The sequence below is a fragment of the Chaetomium tenue genome (genome assembly GCF_020726465.1).
Source record: "Chaetomium tenue strain MPI-SDFR-AT-0079 chromosome Unknown F5144scaffold_2, whole genome shotgun sequence".
NCBI classification, from domain to species: Eukaryota; Fungi; Ascomycota; class Sordariomycetes; order Sordariales; family Chaetomiaceae; genus Chaetomium; species Chaetomium tenue.
Window position 1 is genome coordinate 3,255,149 of NW_027117330.1, and position 17,351 is coordinate 3,272,499.

At 54.1% G+C, this 17,351-nt stretch overlaps 5 protein-coding genes and 1 non-coding gene across 6 annotated transcripts; 5 read left to right on the top strand and 1 right to left on the bottom strand.

Moving 5' to 3' along the window:
• Positions 1 to 284: 284 nt before the first annotated feature.
• F5144DRAFT_506286 (uncharacterized protein) lies at positions 285 to 2,279 on the top strand. Its single transcript, XM_066786467.1, has 2 exons — positions 285 to 810; positions 877 to 2,279. The coding sequence occupies exons 1-2, from the start codon at positions 415 to 417 to the stop codon at positions 2,083 to 2,085; spliced, it is 1,605 nt and encodes a 534-aa protein (XP_066646769.1). The 5' UTR covers positions 285 to 414; the 3' UTR covers positions 2,086 to 2,279.
• A 2,381-nt stretch (positions 2,280 to 4,660) lies between these two features.
• F5144DRAFT_562857 (uncharacterized protein) lies at positions 4,661 to 5,915 on the top strand. Its single transcript, XM_066788344.1, has 3 exons — positions 4,661 to 5,101; positions 5,153 to 5,263; positions 5,322 to 5,915. The coding sequence occupies exons 1-3, from the start codon at positions 4,808 to 4,810 to the stop codon at positions 5,712 to 5,714; spliced, it is 798 nt and encodes a 265-aa protein (XP_066646770.1). The 5' UTR covers positions 4,661 to 4,807; the 3' UTR covers positions 5,715 to 5,915.
• Positions 5,916 to 8,391: 2,476 nt separating this feature from the next.
• Positions 8,392 to 8,486, top strand: F5144DRAFT_t44. Its single transcript has one exon. It is a non-coding gene; the product is annotated as a tRNA-Ile (tRNA).
• A 685-nt stretch (positions 8,487 to 9,171) lies between these two features.
• F5144DRAFT_125384 (uncharacterized protein) lies at positions 9,172 to 9,888 on the bottom strand. The gene is made up of 2 exons (XM_066782248.1): positions 9,549 to 9,888; positions 9,172 to 9,453 (listed from the first exon to the last, which is right to left on the bottom strand). Exon 2 carries the CDS (start codon positions 9,393 to 9,395, stop codon positions 9,198 to 9,200), a length of 198 nt encoding a protein of 65 aa, XP_066646771.1. The 5' UTR covers positions 9,396 to 9,453; positions 9,549 to 9,888; the 3' UTR covers positions 9,172 to 9,197.
• A 2,123-nt stretch (positions 9,889 to 12,011) lies between these two features.
• Positions 12,012 to 13,973, top strand: F5144DRAFT_125396 (general substrate transporter). The gene is made up of 5 exons (XM_066782249.1): positions 12,012 to 12,825; positions 12,894 to 13,156; positions 13,225 to 13,350; positions 13,421 to 13,539; positions 13,601 to 13,973. Exons 1-5 carry the CDS (start codon positions 12,201 to 12,203, stop codon positions 13,935 to 13,937), a joined length of 1,470 nt encoding a protein of 489 aa, XP_066646772.1. The 5' UTR covers positions 12,012 to 12,200; the 3' UTR covers positions 13,938 to 13,973.
• A 418-nt stretch (positions 13,974 to 14,391) lies between these two features.
• On the top strand, positions 14,392 to 17,256 carry F5144DRAFT_627269 (uncharacterized protein; the record flags this gene model as incomplete). The annotated part of the gene is made up of 3 exons (XM_066792287.1): positions 14,392 to 14,713; positions 14,816 to 14,936; positions 16,217 to 17,256. The coding sequence occupies exons 1-3, from the start codon at positions 14,447 to 14,449 to the stop codon at positions 17,254 to 17,256; spliced, it is 1,428 nt and encodes a 475-aa protein (XP_066646773.1). The 5' UTR covers positions 14,392 to 14,446.
• Positions 17,257 to 17,351: the final 95 nt, after the last annotated feature.

Sequence of the window (17,351 nt, forward strand, 5' to 3'; positions counted from 1 at the left end):
ATAGAAGCGATGTGAGCCTTGCCATAACTGGTGGCCTCCCTTCAAATTCCGTGTATGAAGGGACCGGAGGGAGACGTCGACCGGATCGTGGACTACCTAAACAGGGGACTTGGATACCGCCGTCATGAAATCGACAACCTCGACTTGCTGCGAGATGGGAAGACGCCAGGCCGATGCGGAGTTGGGGCTGCAGCTTGCGGCGGAAACATCCGAACGTATTAGAAAGTGACTTTCCATCCTTTCCTTCTCCAAGTGGCACCAGATTGCCCCGAAGCAAAGCCCAACCCCGCTTCTGTGTGTTTCCATGAACTCAACTTCGGCGGTGGTCTACGTTGGTTGTCGCCCATCCAGGATCCCTTTGCCAGCCGTCATTCACCACATGTAATCGAATCATTGATCATACCAGGGGCCAATATGTCGGGCTTCGAAATTGCGGGAGTTGTCCTCGGGGCAATCCCGCTCGTTATCTCCGCCCTCGAGAACTACCGAAGTGGAAAGGGAGCTGCCAGGGCTTTCCTTAAGTGGCGTGGCGACCTCAATATTCTCATCAGCAGGCTCAAGCGGCAACATATGCTCTTCTCGTTTGACACTCGAAAGCTGCTGGTAGTAGCAAATGTGGATGATCCAGATGGTAGAGTTGATTACACGGAAATGGAATGTGTCGAACTCCTCTCCAAGAAAGGAACCGAGAACAAAATACGAAGTTTTCTTGCCACTTTCTACGGACTGTTTCTCGACACCCTCAAGGCTTATGAGAGTTGCCTCAAGAGGATCGTTCGGAAGATCCGACACATTCAACGACTGCCTGATGTGAGATAGTTCTAGATACTTGCCCTATTTTAAGACGAGACACTGACCCGGGTAACTGGACGCTAGGCTGAGAAGGACGACCTGAAAGCACTGCTCCTAGCCAACCCGGGAGCCAGTGGCGGTTTCGCTTTCCAGGAGCGCATCTCCTTCACCCTCGATAGAGGCAGCCTAAAAGAATTACTAGAAGAGTTGAAGGAAGAGCGTTTATCTCTGAGCTACGTGATCACAGAGCAGGCCAAATACGCTCCTCGGGAGGCTTCGCGGCAAGCCCTCAAAATCGTGCGCCGGTTAGGTCAGGTGCAGAGCATGGCATTGTCCCTCTATCCTACACTATCCCGAACTTGCACATGTCGGGGACGGACGAAAAGGACGGCCATGACACGGCTGGACAGCCGGTTGTTGACACAGGAAGAAGAGGGGTGCACCACCTTTGGCTTGATGCTTCAATTAACAGCAGCAGGAGAACGAACTTTTCTTCAGCAGGCTTCCGTCAGCATGGTGCAAAAGGAAGAATATTCCGATCAACCCACGGTGCGCTTCAAGCTCATAGCTACCAAGCCCACGATCTCGCAACCCGGCACGGAAATACGAGATTTGTGTCAGATCACAAGAGGCGCGGTGCAAAAGGGCAGCCACCTCGGTCTCCAGGTTGTCGTGGGCAAGAGGAGGCTTTCCTTGTTCCACGTCGACAGCGCCATAATCGCAATGCAAAGGCCGTCAATACCAGAATCATTAGACCAGATCCTCGCTCGTGGCCTCCAGGACGAAACTGTTCGTCTCACGCCTAAACAACAAACCATTCTTGCTCTCAACGTTGCCTCTTCGGTCCTTCAGTTTCGCCAAACGAATTGGCTCACCGCGCCTTGGAGCAGCAAGAGCATCAAACTTGTGCCAGCATCAACGGGCGCATTCGTCGAAGCAGAACTCCAGCCCCCAGGCCTGCAACCTCCAGCGTTATCGGATCCAGACCCCTTATCCGCGCTCCTCGAAGTCGCCATCCTCCTCCTTGAGATCTGGAATCACAAGCCCCTGGAAGCCTGGGCAGCCAGCGCGAACAGGGAGATCATGACTCCTGACCACCGCAAGATTGCCGCCACAGTATGGCTGCAAGAAACCACGCACCGGATTCTGCCAGATTATCTGGATGCAATAGAAAAGTGCCTCGCCATCTGTGCTGGGAGGAAGTGGGGATGGGATGATGGCGAGTTTCAGAAGAGGTATTGCGAGAATGTGATCAAGCCCTTGGCAGACAGTTGCAAGGTCTGGGGCGCATAATACTAAGGGGCTTCCATGAGGGCTTCACGCCATCGATTACTTTAGAGGAGGCCCTCTGAAGGAGTGAGACAGGTGCTTAGATCTCCCAACCAAGGACGGGCCATGGTGGCCATCCATTCATCCCCGACTGGTAAGCTCGGTGTTAATGCTTTGATTTTCGAACGGCCTTGCCCAGAAGATAGCCGCATCACGTAGTACATTCGTTGCACCCAAGACGTACCCTGCCGTGTGAGCGTGATACAAAGTCCACCGAGGTAGTCAGTGCGGCCGAGCCCATGGCTTCCGCATCCTGCTGTATCTCATTCGCTCCTCGTAACCACTCCACCTCGAGGGAAGCCTGTGGTTCGCATGCCGTATTCAGCCGTCACAGGGGTAGACAAGGCAGAATAACAAGACACAAGCCGCGATACTAGCGATTCCGTTGGGTATTTGCCGTATGCAAGGTTTCCCGACATGACAAGGCGACAATAATACCGGCAGTATCGAGTTCTACAGCTTGTGTACCACGCCCCAGTCCCTCAACGCAAACTGTTATATCAGTCGACGTGTTCTCGGGTTTGGGGGATGAGTCCCAGCCGTCAACCCGACGAAATTCACCACCCACACTCCCTTTTTTGAAGAAAACCCTTTCTGTCTTTCTAATGAGTATCCAGCCTGCCCAAGTCAGTGGTGCTGCCATGGAGACCAACAAACGTGATAACAATGACACCCTTGATAACAACATGATTGCTCTCTTGCAAAAGCTCGTGGTTGGAGTCGAAACGATCGTTCAAAACGTCAGCATTTTCAACGCCCACAGACCCGGACAACTTTTCCACCAGTCCGGGACACAGATCATCCCGCATGAACAACAGCAGACTGCTCAAGAAATTTCAACCAACAGCGAGGCCGGTGTGGCTTCGCTCACTCATGCCAATCAACTAGGTCACCCTACAGAAGAAGAGTTGGCTATGCTAGAATGCTTCCCCACCCCACATCTTTTGCTGTTGATCCTCCAAGAGCTCAAGAGTGCAATCAGTCCATGCGATTGCAAGATCGGGGGCGAGCCAGTCTCCGCCTTTTCCATGGTTGAGTACCCACGAACTACCCATGGGACGCATTGGACGTTTCGGAATGCCATCCTGGTTATGTTCACAGACTTGGCCCCATCCGCACCGTTCAGATTCACTCTACATTCATGTGACGAACCTGCTCCAGGATCCTATCCTGTTAGGGTTCAGCTTCAGTGAAGGTAATCTCTGCAAAGGATGCTTAGGTTCGGTGCAGCCAAAGGGTGCACAACAATAGACTTGTCTCAACAGTAGGCTTGCGAGCTTGTAGCGAACTGTAGTTGTGATTGCTAACTGGAGAACTCTCAGAGCTCTCCAGGACTAGTGACTATATACATGCCCGATTCCTAGGTATCCTCGTACCTTTGCAACAGGTTGACGGGTGCTATGTTGCTATTGTGCTATGCCCGGTTTTAGCATCATAGCATCTTAGCATTCTGCAGCCCGGCGTTTCTATCCATTGTTCCGATTGGTTCCTTCAATGATTGGCTCGGGGCGTCCCGCGCCCCGAGGTTCCACCTGTTGGCATATCCGTGACAATTCACCGAACGAGAAAACAACTCCAAGCTTGTCGGAGATCTGCTGGAACTTTATCCAAAGGGAATGGCCTTCGAGCATTATACGGGCAACCTGGAGCACGTTTCCTGAGCCACTCGAGTCCGGCCAAGACGGCTGCCCATTCTGGGGCTTCCGCGGATCCAGTCTTCACAGCACGTTTGTTCACCAGCTGTATGTACGTCCCACCAGGGCAGGGTTTCAGCTCCAGGCACCGCAGATGTCATATCGCCTTGACGAAGGAGTACAGTCGGTTCAATATCTCCGAGTGAACCCCATCTCCAATAACCTACCCCGGGATCCCGGAGAAATGCAAATCGGGCAGATCTGGTCAGTGAAACCTAGAACCCCTGGCACCTGGCCGCAACTCAGGCTTGCTAACACCCATCCCTCGGGCAATAGGTTGATCACTGTAGGCCGGGAAGTTATGGATCTGAAGTCGGCCGCATTCATTCTCTCTTTGCAAGTGCGACAACAATTCCAGGCCTTGGACGCCGACCGCCGTTATCATTACAGATTCCTAGTTTCGTATCTCAGTTCCTGGCGCCTTGCCCGCGAATGGCTATTACACCCTTGCGTCCTCCGACTCACCGGGGCACCTCGGATGGTCATGATTCACTTTTCCATGCGTTGGCTCTGCCCGATCGAGCCGTTGCCAGGGTTTGTGGGCTTTTCCCTTGAGCGAGAATGGGGGTTGTTACCGAAACCCGGCAGCCGGCCGGCGGTGTCGGTAAGAGAAGGGCGAATCTCGCTCCGTTTTGTGAGCTCCTTGAGCATTCCTCCCATCTTCAGCACAGTCATCCTCCAAGATTTCGCAGTGGACCGCTCCAACCTAGGCCCAAAGCTGTTTGACTCCACGTCTCGTCGGATACACGTCATCGGTGAGAGTAGCATCAGCGTCCTACAGCTCGCCTTGGACAGCATGCTCGAGCATGCTTGGTACAAAGGCTGGATGTGTCTTCTGGACGAGATTGACGATTGTGTCAAGGTTCAGGTAGGTGTACTTCGATGTTCCACAAGCATTTCACCAGCTGCCTTTCGTTGACTTCCCTCACCGCTAATCCTGCAACTATTTACAGCCCACGGATGTGCTCAACCCGAAATCTGCTGATAACCTCATGCTCAGCGACTCGCTCGCCCATTCCAAACTCTACTTCCAACTCCTCCACCTCCTCCGGATCATGCCGTTGTGGATACGGGAGACGAAGTACGATCTGGAGAAACTCCGCCACGAATGTAACATCACCATCTGCAACCCCATTCAGGGGGCAGACCATCACCCGTTCTTACGATATGCCGGGCTAGTGCACCAGAACTGGGACGCGATGATGTTTCATTTCCACGAGCTGGAAAGCGAACTTTGCAGACGCATCGATGCAAAAACGGATGAGATCAGGGGTTTGCGTGATGGGGTAAGTACGATTTCCCTGCCCCCTTTACCTGAACTGACTTCATACTTGTAGCTTTTCAACGCAAGCAGTCTGCTGGAAGCGCACAAAGCGACATCAATGAACCGGTCCATCATCATTTTCACAACAATCACTATTTTCTACCTGCCCCTAGGCTTTGTCACGGTAAGCTCAACAAATCCAGAATATCGGATAGATGGTCGCTAACCCTCCTCGATTCCAGGCCATATTCAGCATGGACCTCATGCACGACACCGACCTCGCCAGCCTCAAAAGACCTTACACCATAACCATGGTCGTGGTATCATTGGTCACCTACATGGTCGTCATCGGCTCCATTTTGTTTGTGGACCGTCGAAAGGCCATTCCATACATTGCCGCGCTCTTCCGATCTTTGGTTCCCGCCCGTCTAGCTCTAGGGAAGGATAAACCCACTTCGGAGAGACCGACCGAAATAACGGACGCAGATTGGGAGAAGCACGGGCAATCAGGGCCTTGGTCTAGTTTCCTGGCAGGGCCGGGTCCGAAGCCACGGCGGCGGTGGAGATGGAGGGGCTCGAGGGAGAGGGGAGGTGATGTGGAGGCGAATAAGCCCGCGGGAAATGCAAATGTCTAGTGTGTAATGTCCGAGCTGCGGAGTTCTACTGTTGATAGGAGTTTAGGGAAGGCGGTCTGTAATCGAGAAAGATGAGGTTACCCAGGTACTGAGTGTCCCAAAAACAGATAGTAAGTTATCTTGGCAAGCGAAAAAAGGGGGTTTGCCTGGAGGAACTCCAGGTTCCTTAGGGCGAAAATGCCATGGCCTGCTCTAAGCACGGACCAGTTTTTTCTCCACTAAAACAAGCCTGAAAAACGGTGTCATTTCTAACCTGTACTGTCGACTTCTCACTGTAGAATTTTGGCTTTTTCTCCTTTTCGACTTCTCTCTCGAGCATCTCGACGTCTGGCGTCATCTGCATTCTGCTTCATCGAATTAGCATCTCGCGGTTGGACTTGGCGGTGGAGGTGCACGGACCGTTGTTGCTTTGATCTGGCCAATCAGATCGCCAGAAAAAAGCCGCTTACCCCCACATTGGCATCAGGGCCCCTGTGACTCGCTGCTTCACTCGTGCCTTTGTGTGCCTCCGTCGCGCAATCCTCGACAATCACGAACCAAGATATCAAGTTTCTGTCAAAAAGTGGCGAAAATGAGGTTTTAGGGTCGACATCTATTATGGGTTGACTATTACTACTAGAGCGACGTACCCGCATCTTCGTCAGCTGCTTCAGTGGCCTGCGCTAATTCGGCCATGGCGTCCCATTCCTGGAACCACGGTTCGTGCCTGTGGTCCTGCTCGAACCGCCGTCTGGTTTCCTCGCCCTGTCGTTCCAGCTTGAGGATTGCCGCCTTCATGTCTTTATCAAGCACGTTCTTCGGCTCGATAAAGTCACCGCGCGCCGGCTTCCGGAACAGATGCAGCCCGTCCCAGCTCTGCGCCCTCGACAGCTGCACATACAGGCTCATGAAGCTAGGTCGAGTCGCCGTGCCGCCAAAGTGGACGCCTTTGAGGTTGACGAGGACGTCCGAGAATTGTTTTCCCTGGCTCTTCTGATCTGTCATGGCGAAGGCCGGCGTACAAAGAGGTCCTGTTCTATGGGTAACCCGCCGAAAACCCGGCTTGCCCCTCCATCTGCCTTCCTTCCCCCGCATTTGGCTCGGGATGGCGACCGTCTTGCTCTTGATCAAGATGGTGCCGTTAGGGAGCCCGGGGATGGCGAGGTCCGCGCTATCGTCTGACTGAAGGAGGACGGCCACCGGCGGTCCAAGATGAAGAGTCACGTCACTGGCGAGGGCAATGGTGCCGGCAGCAAGGTCGGGAAAGATGTCGACGGCCTTGAAAGGTGCGCCGTTGACCACCTTTAGCCCGACAAACTGGTTCCGAGTCACCACCACCGGCATCCCTTGAGCGTAGAAGAACAGGCCCGGGGTTGGCAGCTGGGAATCGTCTCCGTAGCGAAGCACGCGGCACAGCTCTTCCACACTTAGTCGCTTCCCCGAATCGGTGTCATGCTTGGCCACAAAGATGGAGATGTGTCTGCCGTGGGCACGAGCCCACTGGACAACGGCGGCCATGTTCAGGTCCCACCGGTCTTGGTTCAGAGGCGTAATGGCTCTCAAACCATCTACGAAGGAGGACTTGCACGACGGTGTATAGACGCGGTGGCATAGCCGCTGGAAGTCTAGCTCGGTCTGCTCGCCATTGCGCAGGCGCCGAAGGAAGCCCCGCAGCTTTGGACAGCCGGCTGCGCGGACCTGTTCGCGGAGGATGACAACGGTGGTGAACTGGAGGAACAGCTTATGTGCAGCTAGGTGCCTTGCAGCGCTCTCTGGTCTCTGTCCGCCGCGGTCCCTAGGCATTGGCAAGAGGAGGCTGGTCTGCAGAACGGGGTCGAACTGGAAGAAGTCGCCGAAGAACAGGACCATTGGGATCCCACCAAACGGGCGATGCTGGTCGTCCCTGTACTGCCGCAGACGGCTGTCTACCGCCGCGAGCGTGAGCCCGCCCACCTGGCTAATCTCGTCGACGATCAACATGACCATGTTTTTCCAACGCAGCTTTTCTTCTTCCGATATATTCCTTGCCACCTCGTTCTTGCCCTCGAATCCAATGTTCGTCGCCGAGTGCAGCGTCACCCCGCCAATCAGCGCGGCCGCGTTGCCGCTGGCACCCGTCAGGAGCAGCGTGTGGAGGCCGTCTTTCATACGGAACATGTCCTTGAAACACCACCGAACTCGACCACAACCAACGCCGAGCCAGTGCTTGCAATTTCAAGCTCAGGTATGACTTCCTTCCAGCTCACCAACTAGGCTAACCACAAAGAAGATACCTATCACACCAACGACGGTTCAGACACAGAGCAGTTGTTGGAAGATCAACGCGCTCCGGTTGACACCACCCCAACAAAAAAGAGAAAAAAGCAAACCTCTCCCGAGCCGATCAGAAGCAAGAGGTCTACAGCAGGAAAAAAGAGGGCGCGACTGTACGATTAGACGCTAGTCTGACTGGAGAAACCACCTTTCTTTACTTTCCCAGCATTCGTAAATAACCATGATGAAATGGAAAAAAAATATACAATTACATCGTTAACTCCGCTATGGGGCCTACCTGCAACCGGCAAGTTCCTCCAGGCTCCTTTGGCGTGCCCGCGCGCAGCGGGCACGGTCACTCCTGTGAATAGTAAGGAGGCGGGTGAACAGTCCGAGAACAGTTCAAAAGGCGGGGAGCTTGCCCACCCAGCATCGAATCACAACAGCCCGGTTAGCTCAGCTGGTTAGAGCGTCGTACTAATATAGTTCCTGCTATATCAAGTGATGCGAAGGTCAACAGTTCAATCCTGTTACTGGGCATTTCCTTTTGCACTCAGGTATTCACTTACTTTTTTGCCTCGCCGTGTCAATTTCAAAGCATCATTAGGAAACAGCCCAAAGAAGAAGAAAACCAGAAATAGTCTTAGTTGCTTCGTCGTTTTCAAGTTGAAATCGTATCCCCCCTAGTGTTCGCAATAGCAAGGGTGGTGCCAACTCACAACAGATGGAACTTACCGGTGTTCACATGGCAACTCCATCGTAGTGTTCAGATGAGGACTTGAACGAGCTAATTATGTGGCCAACAGGGTTACACCTTGCGACGATTTCAGGCCGGGATCAGGTGCTAGTTTCATCTGTGGAGCGCGAAATGGGGAGTACCAGGTACATTAGCGATCTCCATCTTCAGAATCTCGGTGAGGGAAAGAGGAAGTGAGAAGCATTTTCGAAGAACGGAAAACAGATTCATGACTGGGCCAAACGAACCATGTTCAAGGTAGCACGGGTCTTGCCCCATGACGACTGCCCACGGAGCTATAGTAACAGCCAAGATCTAGTACAGCCAAAGTCCAGCTTCGACCAGCAACAACCATGTCTTCCAAATCCCAGCTTCAGAACGACCGACCCCCTGCCGAATACCAGCCCGGCCCCATCCATCCATCCCCAGGTCAGTCAAGTAACCAGCTTGACACCCCTCCCCCTCTCCCCACCTCCTGACCAACCCTCTCCTCGTGCACACATGTATTGCCACACTTAGCGGTGCGAGCTCTTCTTCCCCGACCTCTTCTTCGGCGCGCTGTCGTAGATGCACGCCGGGCAGTCGGTGCGCAGCACGAAGGTGCCGCCCTCAAAGGTGCGGCGGTTGCAGGTCGGGTAGGCCTCGCAGGCGCGCGAGAACCCGTCGGGGGCCGGGTGGCCGCAGGCGTAGTTGTAGTGGCGGTACCAGCACATGATGATTGCTTGTGGGGGTGGGAGTGAGGTGAAGTGAAGTGGGTTTGGTTGTCGGCTGCTAAGAGGGGAGGGGGGTTGTTAGTGAGGGGTTGTTGTTCGGAGGGGTGGGCTGGTAGAGTCTGGATCTCCGCGTCGCTCAACCTGGATACGTACGTTGTGGTGGTCTGGTAAACCGGCTGTCTGTTGATCAGATGTTGCGGTTGAAGCTTGATGAGCTGGAAGTGTTGTTGATGTGATGATGTTCTTCTTTCTCCCTCCAGTCTGGGAAAACCCTCGGTCCTTTATAGTTGCGCTCGTCGCCCTGCAGACACAACGCAAGCCTCCTTTCCCTAGCCCTAAATTCCTCGCAGTTCCTCACGGGGCCATGGTCGCAGCCCCTCTACACGGCGCCGGGTCAACAGACCACCGCCCATTCTAAAATAGCAACTAGCACTTGCGTCCTGCAACATGAAGCCCGACGCAGACATGGCGATGGCGGCGGCCATGGCCCTAGTCCATGGATCGTGTGTGAAGTGTGCCGCCACGGATCGTGGGTTGAAACGAGGTCTTCCGGGTGTGCTTGATCCCGCCCTTGACGCCACTTTGCACGGGTGTGCTCCTGAGTAAATGGCGCCGCCGCTGGCGGGATTCGTGAATCCCCTGTAGTCGTGTTCACGATTCCGCCCCCACGGTGAATGGCCTGTGGTTATTGGGTGATGGTTACGCCGCCCAGTTTCAACAGCACCGCCGCGTCAATCCTCCCCGTGAACGATGCTGGTCGCTGGGGGCCAAGGTAACACAAGTCTAAGGGATTTGAAACCTTCCTCTCGGGTAGCGCTGGCCAATTGATATCACAATGTCGTGGCTGGACAGACCAATCGGGAAATAATGCCGATTGAGGGAACGGCCTCGCAGGGCTGAAACCCATTCCCAAGTCCGGGGTAGACCGTTTCGGCAATTTTAAGCTTATAATCCAAGAGGCACATGTTCTCGGTACTTAGAAGCCAATGATAAAGGATCATTATCGTACCGCTCATACAATTTGGTAGAAAGAATGCATCGCCTTGCTCTGTATTGGCTGCGGCACAGCCACCCACCAACAACACCCCCATGCTTCGACCGTCCTGTTGATAGTACCTCGAATATAGGTAGTTTGTGCTTACGGTCGACCTCGACATGGGGACTCAACCCTGTCACCCTCCTCGACGCCGGGCCCCTGGCCACGGCTGAATGATTCAGGGGTTACTACGACCCAACTACCTCTGCCTTCCTCCGATCCTACTCCTTAATTACCCCCGGGCTATCAGTAGGAATGGCATCAACCGGTTGGCATCCCACGGCCAGGTTGTGAGACTTGATGAAGCTCTAACATGACTCTGAAACTTGTGGGCTGGCCATCAGAAAGGGAGACATGACCAACAATCTGAACTAACGATACGTCAACACCCAACAGACCGATTGCCCGTCATTGAGGAACGGAAGGTGAGACGAGAAAAGGGCGGGAGGTGAAATGTCAATCTTTTTCTTGATATGTTGTTCAATCAAGTGGGACGTACGCCATTGATACGTACATGTAACTTCAATGAGCCAACCGATGGCCGTTGGATTCTCGGGCCGAGATAATAATATGCCCAGAAGGAGCTCGACTGCTCTAAAGGATGTTGGTGAGCCCGTCCTAAACGTTAACTGCAAAAAGCACCAAAGGAAAATCACCAAGAAGGACATGTTAAGGACTTATAGCGATGTTACACGTTTTCTTTCCTTTTTATTTTTTTATTTTTTTATTTGTTCTTCTCTTCTGTCCCTTTTCTTCTTCTTTTCGTTTTTTAGTTTTTGTTCCTCAATCTTTCTTCGGGTTGTTAGTGCTTAAAGTACGATCCTTGGGGCTCAAAGCATCTACAGCGCGCGCCCCTGAATCTGTTTTCAAGACCGGACCTCGGAAAAACTCTGGTATCATTGGCTCCTTATTGCGAGAATGACGTTGTCCTCTCTCGCCTGTGGGGGTCAAACCCAACCCTCGTGTAGCAGCTCTCCACCTGCATACCGGGGAAGCGGAGGGCGGAGTTGCGAGGGCGGGGAAGCAAGTCGGTCCCGAGGTCCCGCCAGGATCAGTGGGCATGGAAAAGGACCGATCACTCTCACCGCACCCCACAACTTTTAGTAGCATTTCTCCATTTTCATGGTCTCACCAGGGCACACCAGGGAAGAATCATTCAGAGTTTTCACGGCGAGAAGAGTCGGCAGGCAATCAGTTCCACTCCTCCCCTTGTTGATATCTCCGGAATCCCCGTTCTGTCTCAAACCCCACGCATCACCTGCCTTTTCCCCTTCGGGGCCCCTTCTTTTTTTCTCGTTCCAATGGCACTTCGTAAATGGGACGAGATCATGATGGGGCCGAATCGCTGGGTAGCCGGGGTCGCCCCATGGGATGATCCTTTACCCTTTTAAGCATGTGATGACAGGGGGGCGAAAGGCGGGTTGGGCTCGGCGGGGAGAAACAAGCGTTTGGCCCGATAATGCCGGCTCTCTCGGCCCTACCCTGCAGCGGCAGTCTTCCAGCGCTACGAAGCTTGACAAGCTTGACACGCTTGACCAGCCTCAGAAGACGCCGACGCCGTGACGGATCACATCAAAGTCAACTGGGTCCACCACCCCTGAGTGAGCAACGTTAAAGTACCTCGCATCCACCAATACCACCTTGATGACATCCCCATGGGGCAACTTGACTCGCAGGGTCAAATAATAATATATTAGGCCTCTCCCGCCGCCTTTTGCTGTGACTTCCCGTGTTCCCCAAGTCAACCTACGCCCCACATCACCACCACCATGGATTCGGCCGAGAAGACAGAGGCCCATCAGAACGAGGTGACGGGCGGCGTCCCGACGACCACCATGGATCCTCAACGCCGCATCCAGGTCGAGAAGAGTCTGAAGCGCAAGCTGGACGCGCGCTGCAGTTTGTTCATCTTGCTGTACATCTTGAACTATCTGGATCGCAACAATATCGCGGCCGCCCGCCTCAAGGGACTGCAAGCGGACTTGAACCTCGACTACAACCAATACGCCACCTGCCTCAGCATTCTCTACGTCGGCTACATTCTCATGCAGGTCCCCTCCAACATGATGATCAACCTCGTTTCGCGGCCTTCGCTCTACATCGGGTGCTCGATGTTGCTATGGGGGTTGGTTTCCACCCTTTCGGGTATTGTGACCAATTTTGGTGGCATGGTCGCCATCCGGTTCTTTCTTGGCTTCGTCGAGGCCACATTCCTTCCTGGCGCCCTTCTCATCCTGTCGAAGTGGTACACGCGCCGCGAATTGACGACGAGGAACGCGTTGCTGTTCTGCGGTAACCTTATCTCGAACGCATTCTCGGCTCTGGTGGGAGCTGGTGTGCTGTCCAACATGCAGGGCGTCTTGGGCCATGCCGCCTGGCGATGGCTGTTCTACAGTAAGGCAGCCGATGTTTGTGCTTTCTTGACATGAATTCCCAGAGTCGCTAACACTTGTTTTCAATAGTCGAGGGTGCTGCTACCATGTTTGTTGCTGTCCTTGCCGTCTTCATCCTGCCCGACCTGCCGCACAACACGCGCGGATTCTCCGAGGAGGAGCGCTATGTGGCGCAGCTGCGCATGACTGAGGACGTCGGCGTAGCCGACAGTGACGAGCCTGGCCAAGGCGTCTTCACCGGTCTGACCATGGCCCTGAAGGACCCCAAGGTGTACTTGATGATGTTTACGCTTACTGCGTATGTTGTTGGCTTGTCCTTCAACGCCTTCTTCGTAAGCGCCTCCTTGCCCCTTACATTACCCCCAGATGAACTTACGAGTACTTTTTTGCGCAACAACAGCCCACTCTCACCGGCACCCTGGGCTTCGACCCCATTCCTACGCTTCTCATGAGCGCACCGCCTTGGGCTTTTGCCTGCTTGGTTTCGGTGATCAACGCGTGGCACTCGGATCGCACCCAAGACAAGGTTTGTTTACCCCGTCTTCTTACCCAACCCTCGCCGACCAACATGACGTGAAATTAACCTGTCCTCACAGTTCTGGCACATTGTCGGCCCCATTTGCCTTGGTCTCATTGGGTTCATCATCAGCATGGCCACATCCAACGTGGCAGCCCGTTACGTGGCCCTCTTCCTCCAAGCGAGCAGCTACGCCGGGTGAGTTCTAACGGTCCCGACCCCTCACTCCCCACGGCCAGACCCTAACCTCCTCCCTTAGTTTCATCGTCTTCTACTCCTGGATCTCCTCCTCCTTCCCCCGCCCCCCCGCGAAGCGCGCCGTCGCCATCGCCATGATCAACGCCTTCAGCCAGTTGGGCAACGTGGCGGGGTCCTACGTGTGGGATCTCAAGGAAAACGGCTTCCGCAAGAGCTACGGCATCGTCACGGCCATGTTCGGCGTCACCATTGTGGGCTGCTTCATGTTCAAGATGGTGCTGGTGCGCATGAACAAGCAGCTGGAAGAGAGCGAGCGCCCCGAGGCGGTGCCGCAGGCGCCGGTGGACGGCGAGAGGGATCCCGAGAAGTTTAACAAGGGATTCAGGTATTTGGTGTAATCTTTAGTAGAGTTGCTAGTGTGGAATTCAGAGGCGAACCAAGGGCCGTTCAGCCTGATGGACAATCAGACTCTACCAACTGTGTTTGTGCCTATGGCGTGGCATTAATATGCCCTCTTCGACACATTGAAAGTTGTAAATTACCACCCATCTATTCTTCGTAGCAACAATAGCTGCGTGGGCATTCCGTTGAGATGTGTATCTCTCCTTTCCAGGTGCTTATTGTTTTGGGGTGATGTTCTTGTGGGAGACAAAGGGGAAGGTAAGAGACATCATTTGCACACCAAAGAGATATCATGAGTTGCAACGGCATCTCACAACCATGGAATGACGGCTGAGACGGGGCGATGGGCGATGACCTACAAACTTGGAATCATTGACGTCACCACCTACCCTTTCAAAGACTCCATGAACCCCATCGCCCCCAACACGCGCCACCAATCACCAGCCCATTCCTGAACCTACCTGATCAACCCACAACCATATAAAAACAACCCATCAGCATCAACATGACCCTCCACCTCCCCGGCCGCTGCATCTGCAACCGCCTCCGCTACACACTCTCCCTCCCCTCCGCCGACGCGGCCCGCACCACGCTCTGCCACTGCCACAGCTGCCGGCGCGCCTTCGGGGCCAACTACGGCCTGACCGCCAAGGTGCCGGTCGAGGCCTTCCAGTACAAGCCGGGCAGTGAGCCGCCGAAGAGGTATAAGCAGGAGAATGGGGTGACGAGGGAGTTTTGTGGGGTGTGTGGGGCGTATGTGTGCGAGTTTGGGGTGCGTTTTCTTTGTTTGTTTCGTTTTGGGGGTTGTTGTGGGGGGCTGGGGACGGGGGTCGAGGGAGTGGTCGTCGGGTGCTAATGATGCGTTGTGTGTTAGGAAGAGGCGGCTGATAAGTTCCGCTATGTCGTGTGGGGTTCGCTTGACGAGCCTGAAAAGGTGCCGCCTAAGGGAGAGTTCTTTTGCAAGAACAGGACGGACTGGATGCCCGAGCTTCAAGGTATGTGCCCAGCCGTGGATGATGGGGGGTTGTGGCTGGCTGAGGCTTCAACGCTGCGCGAAAGATATGTTTCACAAGAAGGAGATAAAGGAGTAGACTGTGGACGGCGCCGAAAGTTTGTGCAGTCCGTTGGTTGTGACTGGGACGGTTCTGTTGCGAGTATGGGCGAGTGGAGAGAAAATTGGTAACGGGGGTCCGTGTATGAAACAGATTCTTCGATGTACAATGCCAGGGGAAATAAAGGAACAAAGACACCGGAGACTCTGACACGCCTAGCTGATTGGTCTCTGTCACGAGTGGGTAATACAACCAAAGTTAGCCGCAACAAAGACAAAGAAGCCATTGTTACAGGGAGTAGTGAACGGGTGCTGGAATCCAACATGGCAGCCCCAAAGCCGTGTCTTGAGTGCCGTACATGTCACTTCAGCCTGCCATAAGATCCCTCATCGCCCCATGCTCATGCTTTGAAGCAACTTCCCCAGCACACAACACTCATTTTCACAGCACGATTTCAACTACCCGAGTTCTGCTACACCACAAAGCTGCAAAATGGATAACAGCTCACACATTTCTGCCATTCGCCACCGCCGTCAGGCTGTCCATGGCAGACATCTCAAGCTCGCAAATGGGTCGAAAGCCCTCTGTCTCTTCAACCCCACACAACCAGCCTATCACCGCCAGGCTGAACTGAAAGCATGCACCAACAAGCCGGACTTCTCGGGTTTCTCCTGGAGCTCTGGTCGAAAGTCAACATACGCTCATCATTCCCCCCCCATCTCACCCCGAGCGGTGCCGGAGGGTCCCAGTAGCCCCACGACTACACCATAAAAAAGACAGTAGACAAGTACGTAAACTTGATCCTTATTACCAGGGCCTTGGGCCCCACCGTTCGATCGCTGGAAAGGCTGACTTGTTCTCCCGTATAGAGACCGGCTTTGGCCACCAATACTTTGTTTTCGTACAGGGTGTATTCGTACAATGCAATGCGGTTATGAAATGCACAAAGATAGGTAGAGTGCCAGGAGAAATATATAAGCACTAGTATTTATCATAAGTAGTTTCGTCATGTATCCGACCCGATGTCTCGAATAAAGCGTTGATTTCTCCGTTCGAACCTGAAATATCTGGGCCCGCACTTGCATGTAAAGTAGTGCAAGTAACTGTACATACACCATCGACGGGCAAGTCTATAGTTGATCGCGGGGTTAAAGGAAATATATATACAAAAATGTTCAGGATATTCTTTTCATCACCTAAAACCAAAAAGAATGTATCCACAGCGTCGTCAAGTATTCACAGGCTACCCACCTACCCTCCGTCGTGGTTTAGGGAACTCCAAAAAGCCAAAATCATCTACCGATGCGGCAACCGCGTCGTCTGGACCATGAACGACGTCTACATCCTGAAACGGACACAGTACAACATCAACTCGGAGGCACCCACCCACCGCTTCATCACGGCCAACACCTCCGTCCCCTGCCCGCGTGTTTTTGGCGAGTGGCTGTCGCGCGAACGGGACCAGCACTTCCTGATCGAGGAGCGGGCGCCGGGCGTGACGCTGGGCGAGTGCTGGCCGCGGCTGTCGGCGGCGGACAAAATCTACCTGGCGCAGCAGGTGGCCGACTACATGTCCAAGCTGGCGTCCCGCTTCCGGGGCCGCCGCATGGAGAGCGTGTCCGGCCAGAGGCTGCCCATCAACTGCTTCGTTCCGGACGCCGACGAGGCCCGCGGCTTCCTCAAAGGCCGCTGGCGCACCGACGACGATATTTTTGATCATGAGTTCCGCCCCGCCCTCAAACGCACGGGTCTTCACAGCGACATTATCAACGCTGTGCGGGCCACTATGCCGCCTTGTCAGGGGAAACTGGCTCTGACGCATTGTGATTTGTACGTGGGCAATATCATGGTGGATCCGGACCGTGCTAAAGTTACGGCCATTATTGATTGGGAGAGTGCCGGGTACTGGCCCGAGTGGTTCCAGTACGCCCGCATCACCCACGGGTGCAACCCGGACGACGAGCAGTGGAAGTATGTGCTGAGCCGTGTGTGCCGCTCTAGGATCCCCCATGCAGACCACGGCCGTGTGTGGTTGGACATGGTTCATTTGTTTCTATGCTACCCGGCTAGCCTACAAGCCTGCGCCTGGTTGAGGCTGTTGGGCCTGTATCTAAAGGGGGATGCCAGCTTGAAGGACCTGCAGGACTACAGGCAAATGGATGCTCGCCATGAGCAGGAGTATCGGGCAAAAGAGTCGGCTCGGTTGAATAACAAGGACTTGAAAGGAGATCAGGGGTACTACAGCAATTGGTTACGCTTTTAGGGGTAAACCAGTCCTCAAGTTAAACTTTGCTTACCTCTCACGCAGATATTGTTTCAAAGTTCGAACCACCGGAAAACTGTCTCTTTTGTCTTTGC

Bases quoted from the DNA above. Each gene is read 5' to 3' on its own strand.
- F5144DRAFT_506286 (XM_066786467.1), top strand. From the start codon at position 415: ATGTCGGGCTTCGAAATTGCGGGAGTTGTCCTCGGGGCAATCCCGCTC. The intron at 811-876 runs GTGAGATAGTTC...ACTGGACGCTAG, and splicing joins ACATTCAACGACTGCCTGAT to GCTGAGAAGGACGACCTGAA.
- F5144DRAFT_562857 (XM_066788344.1), top strand. From the start codon at position 4,808: ATGCTCAGCGACTCGCTCGCCCATTCCAAACTCTACTTCCAACTCCTC. The intron at 5,102-5,152 runs GTAAGTACGATT...TCATACTTGTAG, and splicing joins TCAGGGGTTTGCGTGATGGG to CTTTTCAACGCAAGCAGTCT. The intron at 5,264-5,321 runs GTAAGCTCAACA...CCTCGATTCCAG, and splicing joins TGCCCCTAGGCTTTGTCACG to GCCATATTCAGCATGGACCT.
- F5144DRAFT_125384 (XM_066782248.1), bottom strand. From the start codon at position 9,395: ATGTGCTGGTACCGCCACTACAACTACGCCTGCGGCCACCCGGCCCCC.
- F5144DRAFT_125396 (XM_066782249.1), top strand. From the start codon at position 12,201: ATGGATTCGGCCGAGAAGACAGAGGCCCATCAGAACGAGGTGACGGGC. The intron at 12,826-12,893 runs GTAAGGCAGCCG...TGTTTTCAATAG, and splicing joins CTGGCGATGGCTGTTCTACA to TCGAGGGTGCTGCTACCATG. The intron at 13,351-13,420 runs GTTTGTTTACCC...CTGTCCTCACAG, and splicing joins CGGATCGCACCCAAGACAAG to TTCTGGCACATTGTCGGCCC.